This window comes from Mastigoproctus giganteus, chromosome 11 (genome assembly GCF_048544385.1).
Source record: "Mastigoproctus giganteus isolate SK-2022 chromosome 11, ASM4854438v1, whole genome shotgun sequence".
NCBI classification, from domain to species: Eukaryota; Metazoa; Arthropoda; class Arachnida; order Uropygi; family Thelyphonidae; genus Mastigoproctus; species Mastigoproctus giganteus.
Window position 1 is genome coordinate 58,785,798 of NC_143585.1, and position 12,309 is coordinate 58,798,106.

At 37.3% G+C, this 12,309-nt stretch overlaps 1 protein-coding gene across 2 annotated transcripts in view; it reads left to right on the plus strand.

The window, feature by feature from the left end:
- The window catches only part of LOC150078032 (putative phosphorylase b kinase regulatory subunit alpha), a 608,767-nt gene that overhangs the window by 358,863 nt on the left and 237,595 nt on the right, over window positions 1-12,309 (plus strand). For both annotated transcript variants that reach the window (XM_090384728.1, XM_090384727.1), the window contains exon 20: window positions 8,941-9,123. In XM_090384728.1, coding sequence (XP_090240854.1) covers window positions 8,941-9,123 — 183 coding nt within the window. The remainder of the gene's footprint in view (window positions 1-8,940; window positions 9,124-12,309) is intronic.

A 12,309-nucleotide genomic window follows, 5' to 3' on the forward strand; every position in this document is an offset into this window, starting at 1 on the left:
AGCCATTGCGGTACAAGTAAACACATGGGTTGTGTTAGGGTAGCTAAGAATAGAAACAGGTGCAGGTATACTTGCGTGTACACCAATGCTAGGAGTTTAGTAAATAAATTTGATGAATTTGAGGTATTGCTCAAAACATCGAAGGCAGATATTGTTGGGATATCAGAGACGTGGTGTCACACAGATATAAGGGATGCGGAACTGCAATTTGGGGAGTACAACGTCTACAGAAAGGATAGACAGGATAGGAAGGGGGGAGGTGTTATGCTATTAGTTAAGAAACACATAAAAACCAAGGAAGTGAAGCCAGTCGACATCGCTGGACAGTGCAGTGTGGAGTCAGTTTGGTGTGACATAAACATTGGGAGATCAAAATTGAGAGTAGGAGTGTGCTATAGGCCTAATGACTCTGATGAGTATAAGGAACTGTACAGGGAAATAGAGTGGGCCAGTAAATCAGAGAGTTTTATAATGGGAGATTTTAATTTCCCAGATATTGACTGGAATTTGGGGGCTGGTTACTCACACACTAGCAGGGCTTTTGTGGATTTATTGGATGATTGTTTTCTACATCAGCATGTTCGGGAGGCAACTAGAGGGTGTAATACTCTTGATTTGATTATCAGCAGTGATTCTTCATGCATTAAGAATCTGCAGATAAATGAACCACTAGGTGGCAGTGATCACAGTGTGCTGAAGTGGGATTTACTCAAAGAGGTAACTACCATTAGGGATAAAGGGAAGGGTTATTGCTTCCGTAAAGGCGACTACGATGGACTGAGACAGTATTTAAATTCTATACAGTGGGACCAACTGATGATGTTACCAACAGCAAATTCAAAATGGGAAGCATTCAAAGAACTTATCTTGGAAGCTACTAGGCTTTACATACCCATTAAGAAATATTGTTCAAGGTTTAGGCCAAAATGGATGTCAGATGAACTAATGAGGCATATGGCAGAGAAGAAAAATGCATGGGATACTTACAAATTAACACATGACACAGAAGCCTTTGATAGATACAAGTTGATATGCAACCAAGTTACAAAGGAGGTTAGGCAGGCGAAGGCAGATTACGAGAAATCCTTGGCAAGGGATGCAAAGAAAAACAGCAAAGAGTTCTTTACTTATGTAAACTCTAGAAGGACAGGGATGAATCAGATTGGTCCACTTGATATTGATGGGTCAAGTGTTGATGATCCTGCTCGGGTAGCTAACAAACTAAATGAATATTTTGCATCGACATTCACACATGAGGAGTTATTCAGCGAGGGGAATGCCAGAGGTGTATTCAACTCTAGCAGTAAGCTACAGAATCTTGAAATAACTGGGAGTAAAGTGGAGGAGAAACTGTTGAAGATAAACACAAGAAAGGCACCCGGGGTGGATGGGATCTATCCAGTTATATTAAAGGAGGCAGCAAAGGAAGTAAGCAAACCCTTAGCCATAATTATGAGAGCATCCTTGGACTCAGGGGAGGTACCCATAGACTGGAAATGTGCAAATGTGACCCCAATTCACAAAGGAGGATCAAAGGTTGACACAAGTAATTATAGACCTGTGAGCTTAACTTCTGTTCCAGGAAAATTAATGGAGGCACTGGTTAAAGACGCACTGCAGGATCATTTAGACAAGACTTCAGTTATAGCTCAGACACAGCATGGTTTTGTTAAGGGGAAGTCTTGCCTGACCAACTTGATTGGATACTATGATGCAGTCACAAAAGAACTGGATGCAGGGAATAACTTTGATATTATATACTTGGATCTTAGAAAGGCTTTTGATACTGTTGCACATGGAAGACTGCTACACAAATTGGAGCAGTGTGACGTTGGAGGCAAATTGCTGCTATGGATAAAGGGGTGGTTGAGGGGGAGAAGACAGAGAGTGGTAATCAATGGACACTGCTCATCGTGGACTGATGTTATTAGTGGAGTCCCTCAGGGCTCAGTGTTGGGTCCATTATTGTTTTCTGTATTTATAAATGATATTGATGATGGTATATCGGGATTAATGTCCAAGTTTGCAGACGATACAAAGGTTGGCAGGGTTGTCAAGGACACTACTGACACTATGCTGCTGCAACAGGATCTGGAAAGGTTGAGCAGATGGGCTGAGAGGTGGCAAATGAAGTTTAACATTGACAAATGTAAAGTACTACACATGGGAAACAGCAACCCCAGAGCAACGTATCAACTCTGTGGTACAACACTGACAGTGGTAGAGAATGAAAGGGACTTGGGGGTGGTTGTGCAGGCAGATATGAAGTTCGATGAGCAGTGCAGACGGGCTGCAAGAGTAGCTCATGGAGTATTGTCAATGATATACAGCAATTTTTCCAGCAGGGATAAGGAGGTGATTATTCCATTGTATAAGGCGATGGTCAGGCCACACCTAGAGTACTGTATACAGGTCTGGAGGCCTCATTTCAAGAAGGATGTAGAGCTGCTGGAACGAGTACAGAGAAGGGCAACAAGATTAGTGAATGGAACAAAGGGGTGCTCTTACGAAGAAAGGCTTAAGTTTTGCAAATTACAGTGTCTGGAGACTAGGCACCAGCGAGGTGATCTGATAGAGGTGTATAAAGCCTTGAATGGTTTAAGCATGCTCAATGCTGATGGGATTCTTCCTCTAGCTCAGAATAATCACCTGAGAGGGCATAAATTCAAATTGAGGAAAGACAGATGTAGGATAGACGTGCGGAAATTTGCCTTTAGCCAGCGGGTGGTTGGTTGGTGGAACAGACTTCCATCCCTTGTGGTGGAGGTTGATAGCCTAAATAAGTTTAAGGCCCAGCTGGACAGGTATTTTGAAAGAACAGAGGGTGAAGTGGAAGTGGTTTTTTTTTTTTTTTTTTTTTTGGCTGATGCTGCATAAGCTTGCTTTCTTGCATCAAATGCCTCTACTAATGCTAATGCTAAGATATCGACGAGGAATATTACAACTTTCTGAAAGTGATAAAGTCCAAGAAACCTATAGGGAAACAGAAATCAAAAGAAGAAAAAATTAGTCAAGAAACACTTGTAATGATGAACCGAAGACGACAAATGAAGAGCAAGAAAAACACTGACAGGGAGAAAATTGAGTATACTGAGTTATGCAAAGCCATTAGAAAGAGACTCAGAGAGGACATAAGAAGATTTAACACAAGGAAAGTAGAACAAGCATTAAGGGAAAACAAAGGATTTAAATCAGCAGCCGTGAGCAGTAATACAGAAAGACAAATGATACTGAAACTGAAGAATAACGATGGTGTACTTATAAACAGCAGAGAAGGCATAATTCAAATAGCAGAAGACTACTATAGAGAATTATACAAGGAGCGAGGAAATGATACCAGCAGTGGGGAAGATGGATTGCAAAGTAGCGACACATACGACATACCCGATATTCTTCCTGATGAGGTAGAACATGCATTGAAGAAAATGAAGAATCGGAAAGCCCTGGGGGAAGATGAAGTTACTGTAGAGTTGTTAAAATTGGGAGGAAGAGACATAACACAAAAACTGGCAAGGCTCTTCACAAAGTGCATTAGAAAAGGATGTGACGCCTAAGCAGTGGAATAATGCAATCATAGTTTTGCTGCATAAGAAAGGAGATAAATAAGAAATTGGAAATTATAGACCAATTAGCTTGTTATCCCACATCTACAAGTTGTTCACAAGGGTCATTACTAACAGATTAGAAAGAATACTTGATGAGAATCAACCGAAAGAGCAAGCTGGCTTTAGGACAGGATTCTCAACTATGGATCACCTTCACGTAATATCACAGCTAATGGAGAAAGCAAAAGAATATAAAACACCATTATGCCTGACATTTGTGGATTATGAAAAGGCATTTGACTCCATACAGCATAAGGCAATGTTTCGGGCACTGGAAAGACAAGGCATAGATACCCCATATATTATGATTTTGAAGAAAATATATGAGAGTGCTACCTCCTTTATTAGACTAGACAAAGACAGTAGCAAATTTAAAATCGAGAAAGGAGTTCGACAAGGAGACACAATATCTCCGAAGTTGTTTACTGCTGCCCTTGAGGAAGCTTTCTGAAGATTAGACTGGTCGCAGAAAGGAATCAATGTGAACGGAGAGTACCTAAACCATTTACGATTTGCAGATGACATTGTGGTTATAAGCCACGATCCCAAAGAATTAGAGGAAAATCTTAATCAGTTATGCACAGTTAGTAAGGATTTTGGACTAAAGATGAATGTGAATGAATGGAAGAGTCCAAATGGATTAACAACTAATGAAATCGACTTCATCCTCACTAACAGAAGATATATTGTGAATGATGTTACCGTCCTGAATAAGGTAAATGTTGGAGGTAATCACAGAATGACAACAGGCTACAACAAAAGTAATGATTAACAAGTTTGCCACGGAAAGGGAAATAATGATTGAAGGAGCAGTAATTGAAAAGGTGGAGTCATATACTTATCTGGGACAAGTTATTAGCTGTAATAATGATAAATGGCTGGAAGTCAAGAGAAGAATAAATTTTGGATAGATAGCATTCAGGAAATATAGTCACATACTGAAGAGTAATATCCCAGTTTGTCTGAAACGTAAAATAATGAACCAATGTATACTCCCCACCATGACTTATGGAAGTGAAACTTGGGCGTTCACCAAAAGAATGGAAGAGAAGCTGAGAACTACACAGCGAGAATGGAACGAATTATATTGGGAATCAGACTGTTAGATAAGAAGAGAAACACATGGATTAGGCAGCAAACTCAAGTAAAGGACATTCTTATCAAAACAAAAGATCTAAAATGGTCTTGGGCAGGACACATAGCTCGAAGACATGATGACAGATGGACTAAGAAAATAACAGAATGGTACCCAAGAGGAGCTAGAAGAAAACCTGGAAGACAAAGGCAGAGATGGATAGATGAAATTCATGAGTTTTCGGGTAGTAAATGGATGGCCAGTGGTCAAAACAGAAGGAACTGGAAAATTGCTGGAAGGCCTTCATCCTGCAGTGGATTGAAAATGGCTGATGATGATGATAGGCCTAATGAATCTGATGAGTATAATGAGCAGTTGTGCAGAGAAATATAGTTGGCAAGTAAATCAGAATGTCTTACGATGGACGATTTTAACTTTGCAGATATTGTCTGGAACTTGTGGGTTGGTCACTCTCACATTAGCAAGACTTTTTTGGATTTATTGGACGACTGTTTTCTACAGCAGCATGATTGAGAGGCAACCAGAGGGAGTTGTACTCTTGATCTGATTATCAGCAGTGATTATTCGTGCATTAAGAATTTGCAGATAAAGGAATCACTGAGTGACAGTGAACACAATGTTTGTTTGTTTGTTTGTTTGTTTATTTGGTTTTTAGGATCATTAGCAACTAAGGCCATATTACTCCGGGATATGCGGTGGTCATTCCCTGACCTTTCCGCATCCTCCGTATTTGGTGGTGACGGCCTCGAACCCTGGTCTAACCAAGAAGCGTGTGCTACGCACTGCTGCTCCTTCCCACCTGGCTACGGAGGCGCCTGAACACAATGTACTGATATGGGAATTACTTAAAGATGTAACTACCATCAAGGCTAAAGGGAAGGGCTTTTGCTTTCGCTCAGACAGTTTTTAAATTCTGTATGGTGGGATCAACTGATGATGTTACAAAAGTTGAATTCTAAATGGGAAGCCTTCAGGGTCTTAATTTTGGAGGCTACTAGGCTTTTCATTCCAACTAAGAAATATTGTTCAAGATTTAGGCCTAGATGGATGTCAGAGGAATTAATGAGGCTTGTGACAGATAAGAAAAATGTATGGGATACATATAAAGTATCAGGTGACACTGACGCCTATGGCAGTATGCTACTCCAACTGGATCTAGATAAGTTAAGCAACTGGGCTGAGAAGTGGCAACTGAAGTTTTAACATTGACAAATGCAAAGTACTGCAAAGTGGTCTGTAATCAAGTCACAAAGGAGGTTAGGTGTGCGAAGGCAGATTACAAGAGATCTCTGGCAAAGGATGCAAAGAGAAACAGCTGAGAGTTCTTTACTTATGTAAACTCTAGAAGAAAAGGATGAATCAAATTGTACCACTTAACATAGGTGGGTTGACTATTGATGATCATGCTCAGGTAGCTGATAATCTGAATGAGTATTTTGCATCTACATTCACACATGAGGAGTTATTCAATGAGGGGAGTGCCAGAAATTTATCAAACTTTAACAGGGAGCTAAGTGATTATGTAATAACTGAGACCAAAGTTGAGGAGAAGTTGTTGAAGTTAAACATAAAAAAGGCACCTGGGGTGGACGGGATCTATCCAGTTATATTCAACGAGGCAGCAAAGGAAGTAAGCAAACCAGTAGCCATAATTATGGGAGCTTCCTCAGACTCAGGGGAAGTCCCATGGACTGGAGGTGTGCAGATGTATCACCAATTCACAAAGCAGGTTGAAAAGGTGACACAAGTAACTGTAGACCTGTTAGTTTAAATTGTGTTCTGAGGGAAAAAAATGAATCACTGGTAAAAGATGCATTGCAGGATCATCTAGACAAGATTGCAGTAATAGTTAAGACACAGTATGGGTTTGTTAAGGGGAGGTCTTGTCTGACCAATTTGATTGGATATTATGATGTGGTCACAAAGGAACTGAATGCCAAAATAATTTACATATATACTTTTATTTCAGGAAAGCTTTCGATACTGTTGTACATTGAAGACTGCTGTACAAATTGGAGAGGTATGGCATTAGGAGTAAGTTGCTACAATGGTTAAAGGGATGGTTGAGTGGGAGATGACAGAGAGTGGTAATCATGGACACTGCTCTTCGTGGACAAATGTTATTAGTGGAGTTCCCCAGAGTTCGGTGTTGAGCCCATTGTTGTTTTCTATATTTATCAGTGATATTGATGAAGGTATATCAGGTTTAACGTCCAAGTTTGCAGATGATACAAGGTGGGCAGGGTTGTTAGAAAATGTGAATTGGAACATCATCGGTTTGGCTGAAACAAGGAGAAGAAATGAATCACTTATAAGTTTATCAAGTGGAAATCTGCTGTACACCAATGGAAACAGTGAAAGGAGTGAAGGTGGAGTTGGGTTTCTGGTCCATAAAGATTTTAAAAACAACATTTTGGAATTCAAAAGTACGTCACCAAGGATGTCAAGACTAATACTCAAGATACCAACATCGAGCCATGATAATGAAGAGGTTGAAGAAATGCACACCGAAATTGAGTCTTCTAGATGAGCAGAAAACCCACTACACTATTATTATGGGGGACTTCAATGCTAAGGTTGGAAAAAGACAAAACAGCACAGAATGAGGAACTATAGGAAATTTTGGAATTGGTGAAAGAAATAAAAAAGGTGAAAGACTTGTGGAATTTACAGAATCTCAAGAACTGTCAGTAATGAACACCTTTTAAAAGAAAAGGGTGAACAGAAAGTGGACATGGAAGAGTCCAAATAGATTAACAACTAATGAAATCCACTTCATCCTCACTAACAGAAGATATATTGTGAATGATGTTACCATCCTGAATAAGGTAAATGTTGGAAGTGATCACAGAATGGTAAGATGTACACTTGATATAGATGTAGGAAAGGAAAGGAAAGGAAAAAACTGACTCGAATATATAATACAAAGGTCTTTGAGATAACAGAGGAGGAGAAAAAGCAGTATGTACTGGAACTTAAGAACAAGTTTGATAAGTGATATATATCACTTATTTATTTTAATAAATTTATTTTAATCAGTTAGTCGGTTGTCGCTAGAAACTTGTATGATATGCAACCTGAAGCGCAAGGCATGCTTTCCAATTATTATAAATACACATTGTGCTTATAAACAACAGTGATTATATTTTCTATATGCTATCTTGACAAAGCTTTAAATGAATGACTCTAGGACAGTTGTTGCTCATTTACTTTTATTTTTGTATCATTGTGTTGTAGAGAGGAAGTTGGGAGTACTAATTGATAGCACGTAGTAATCATGGCACGTGATGCAAGAAAGCGAGCGTATGAGCTTATGTAGCATCGGCCGAAAAAAAAAAAAAATTCACACAACCATTCCCTCTAAATGTTTGTCCAGTTCCTCCTTAAATTTATTTAACCTATCAACTTCCACAACAAGAGAGATGGAAGTTTGTTCCATCAATTAACCACCCGCTGGCTAAAGGCAAATTTCCGCACATCTATTCTACAGCTGTCTTTCCTCAATTTGAATTTATGCCCACTTAGGTTCGTAATCTGAACAAGTGGAAGAATCCCATCAGAATTCAGTGTGCTCAACCCATTCAAGGCCTTATACACCTCAATCAGATCACCTCGCAGGTGCCTAGTCTCCAGCCGCTGCAGTTTGCAGAACTTAAGCCTCTCTTGATAAGAGGATCCCTTCATTCCCCTCACCAATCTTGTTGGCCTTCTCTGTACATGCTCAAGCAAATCTAAATCCTTTCTAAGGTGAGGCCTCCAGACCTGTACGCATTACTCAAGGCGTGGCCTGACCATTGCCTTATACAGAGGGATAATCACCTCCTTTTCCCTGCTAGCAAAATTCTATCCTTTTTACACAATATATTACCCGTCCCCCTGACAATAGAGCCACCAACAATAACTAGATCCTTTGGGACCAGTGCATTCTGCCTTGGAGATTGCCTCTATGATGCATGATGCATAGGAGTGAGATCTGGTGTTGAGTTGGGCAGCTGAGAGCTTGACGGGGCCCCTCATATTAATTTCTTCAAGGGCATCTACCCTACACCTCAAGCTCTGATAGATGCCCATTAGCATGCTGAGTTGAATAGACATCTTCAATAGACAAAGGAAGATCACAAGGTTTAATGCAGTACATTAGATAGATATATTATTAGAGATCAAATCTGAATTTTGAATTCCTTTTAAAATCATATTCATCATCTTTGATAATAATGCTGTATTTTTATTTAACTGTAGATCTGAATATTAATGTACGAGAATATCTGGAAAAGGAATTAAACAAGTGCTTCTATAAACCAAAGCTTCCTACAACTAAGCCACCCTACAAAAGAAAACAAAGCACAATACGTACCCGACGATCTGGAATTAGTGGAATTATAAGGCGTACTCGTTCTATTCAAGTGGATAAATATGATCCAGGTAAGCAGAATTAATTGTTGGTAGTAATCAGTAATTAATAAGAAGGATTTTACCAATGTTCTAAATATATGTATCAGTTTTATAAATTATATATATATTTGTTTTCATCTTTGTTGCTTTTTCCACCTTACATTGATTTTGAATTCAATGAAGAATACCAGATATTTTGTATCTTAATATTGTTCAGTATTGAAGTTTCTTATTAATATTTCTGTTCTGCACAGTAATCCATGCATGCACTGGGATATTCAGAATCATGTAGAACAATGTAAAACTTGAAATCATTTTATGAAGGACTGATTAATTTACATATTAAAGCCATATAAATATACTTTTTAAAGGCTTTATGCTAAATTATGTATTGTAGATACAAGAGTACAAGTTTGCTTCAAGTACGTCGACACTTAGTTCTGGGCCTTGGGAAGTCAAAAAATGTATTGACCTATGTATAAGTCAATGTTAAAATATGCTTTCAGGGCATTGCTAAGGCTGCCTAAATTTCTATATTTCAGCATAAAAAAAATGGGTGAAGTGTGCAAAACCTTTTGATCCAAAACTTTATTTTGTTATTGTAAATGAATAGAATATTTATATTAATGTGTTTTATAAAAATCAAAGATACTATTTATCATTTACCTTAATATTAAATTATTGAAACTGTTTGAAATTATTTAAAAAATTATTTCATTGACAATAACTTTGAAAATGCAATTTTATTCTGAGTAATGAAAGTCCACATCTTAATTATCTTCGTTGTCAGCAGAAAAGTAGCTTAGCTACTTACGTGATTACCAGTACTATCAACTGCACTTTCAGTTAAAATAAAGGCACTTTAATATCAGTTTCTGACTACTTTCGACAAAAAATGCAAACACTATTAAAAACAAAACACAGCACAGCAAAAATTTGTGGCAACTAGCTATGCATCAATCACATTCACCCTAAAAAGAACTGAGAATGAGAGGAATTGTTCCTGGTAACATTAAAAAAAAAAATTATTTGAATTATTTTAATTTATTAGCGAAAATTTTTCTTCATATGTAGTATACTTATATATGACACAACCATCTTTAACATTCTCAGCTATGTTGCTTCGTGAAGAACAAATTCAGCCATATTCATCATGGCTTCCTAATGGGTAGGTCAACAGTGACCAACCTACTTTCCTTAGAACACGATAACAAACATGGCCTTGAAAAATAATGGCCTAATAACAACCAAGTAGATATCATATATCTGGACCTACAAAAAGCCTTTGATTCGGTACCACACAATTTGCTTTGCCTCAAATTAAATCATATAGGGATATTAAGTAATGCCTTATCACTAATGTTAAACTTCTTTTACAACAGGAAAAGCAGAGTTCTTTTTGATGGAAGCTACTTCTACACTTTTCCTATCCAAAGGGGAGTCCCACAAGGTTCTCCTCTTGGTCCTCTATTATTTGCAATATACATTAATGACATACAAGACTATATGCAACATGTAGACATCAAAATGCTCATCATATGCAGATGACCTCAAAATATATAAAACCATGAAATCAATACAAGGCTGTGAAATACTGGAAAAAGGAATAGCCACTATCACCCTGTGGATTAAAAAATAATGGCCTAACACTCAACTTAGACAAATTCTGCACCATCTCTATTCCAGACTATCATAAAAAACATAAAATCAGCTATCCCTGCAAAACCAATAATCATGAGATAGAGAGAGTACAAGAGGTTTCAAATTTGGGAATATGATTTTCTGCCAAGAGAAACTTCAATATCCATATCAATAAGACCACAGCAAAGGCCTCCAAATCTCTCTGACTACTTAAAAGAATCTGCTTTGACTTTTCCAACATACAACTCATAAAAACAGCATGTATAATGATCATCAACCCAGTACTTGAATATACCTCACAGATCTGGAATCCGCACACCAAAATACTCATAAAATAACTGGAACATATTCAGAAATCCATAGTCAAATTTTTAGTGTACAAGTCTAGGTTGGAAATGGACACAAAATCTTATTATGAATGATGCACTCACTTTGGGATGGTACCACTCTCCCAAAGAAGGGCTGTGGCGGACTGCAAATTCCTGATGCATCTCGTGGCTGGAAAGCTGGATGCCCCGAGCTGCTCTACCTAATCAGTTTTAGCTGCCTCCAAGAGCCCTGAGAAGACACAATCTGCTGGCACTAGAGCCATTCAAAACTGATAATCTAAAATTTGACTATTTCAGTAGAACTGCAAGATTGCTAAATGAATTCAACATTGATATTCTAGCTGAAGATATCAATGTGAAAAAAGAATTACAAAGGTTCTATAATCAAGAAGCTAGAAAATGAGAATAATAAATGATTAAAAAAAATATATATATATATTTAATAAAGCAACATTATGATTATTATTATTTTTTAATATTTATATCCCTTGCATTTCTTTAAATCCAGCTTGGTATCGTCTGCTTGAATTATCTTCTATATTATTATATTCAATATTATACAAAATATTTTATATATATATAAAATTATAAATATTTCAATAAATAAATAAAATAAAATATATAAAACAATATTAATAAATAATACAATAAATTATCAAAAAATGCATAACAATAATAATAATAATAATATAATATACTAATCACTCAGGGTAAACTGTAAATTATGATCAAACAAGAAAATATAATAAAGAGGTGTGAGAAATACACACATCTCTGTCATCCCATCTTTGCCTAAATGCAAATCGCCTGTAATATATGATATTCCATTGTATATGCTGTATTATATTCCATTTGTTGATTGACTGTAAATAGATCTGTATTATTATTATATTCCTCCGTTGTAAGGCTTAGGCTGTTCTTGAGTAAAATAAAATAAACAATTTAAAAAATCCTTTCATACTTTTTCCTACCGATATTCTCTAACTGGTTATAGTGTTTTCTGTTTTCATTTCGATATACTATGAATTACGAAACATTAATTTTTTTCTGTTGCGTTTAACAGACACCAGGTGAGCAAAAATTTCTATTCTTCTTCTAGGCAATTCCCATTTCCACATGGCATCTGTGACACGCCAGCAACAGGTGTCCACTCTTGCTGTAGAGCTTTGTTTGCTCCAGCTGAACACAGGATACAAGATACAGAACGTAAACATCTATATTTTGTCCACTATAGTAGACATTCACA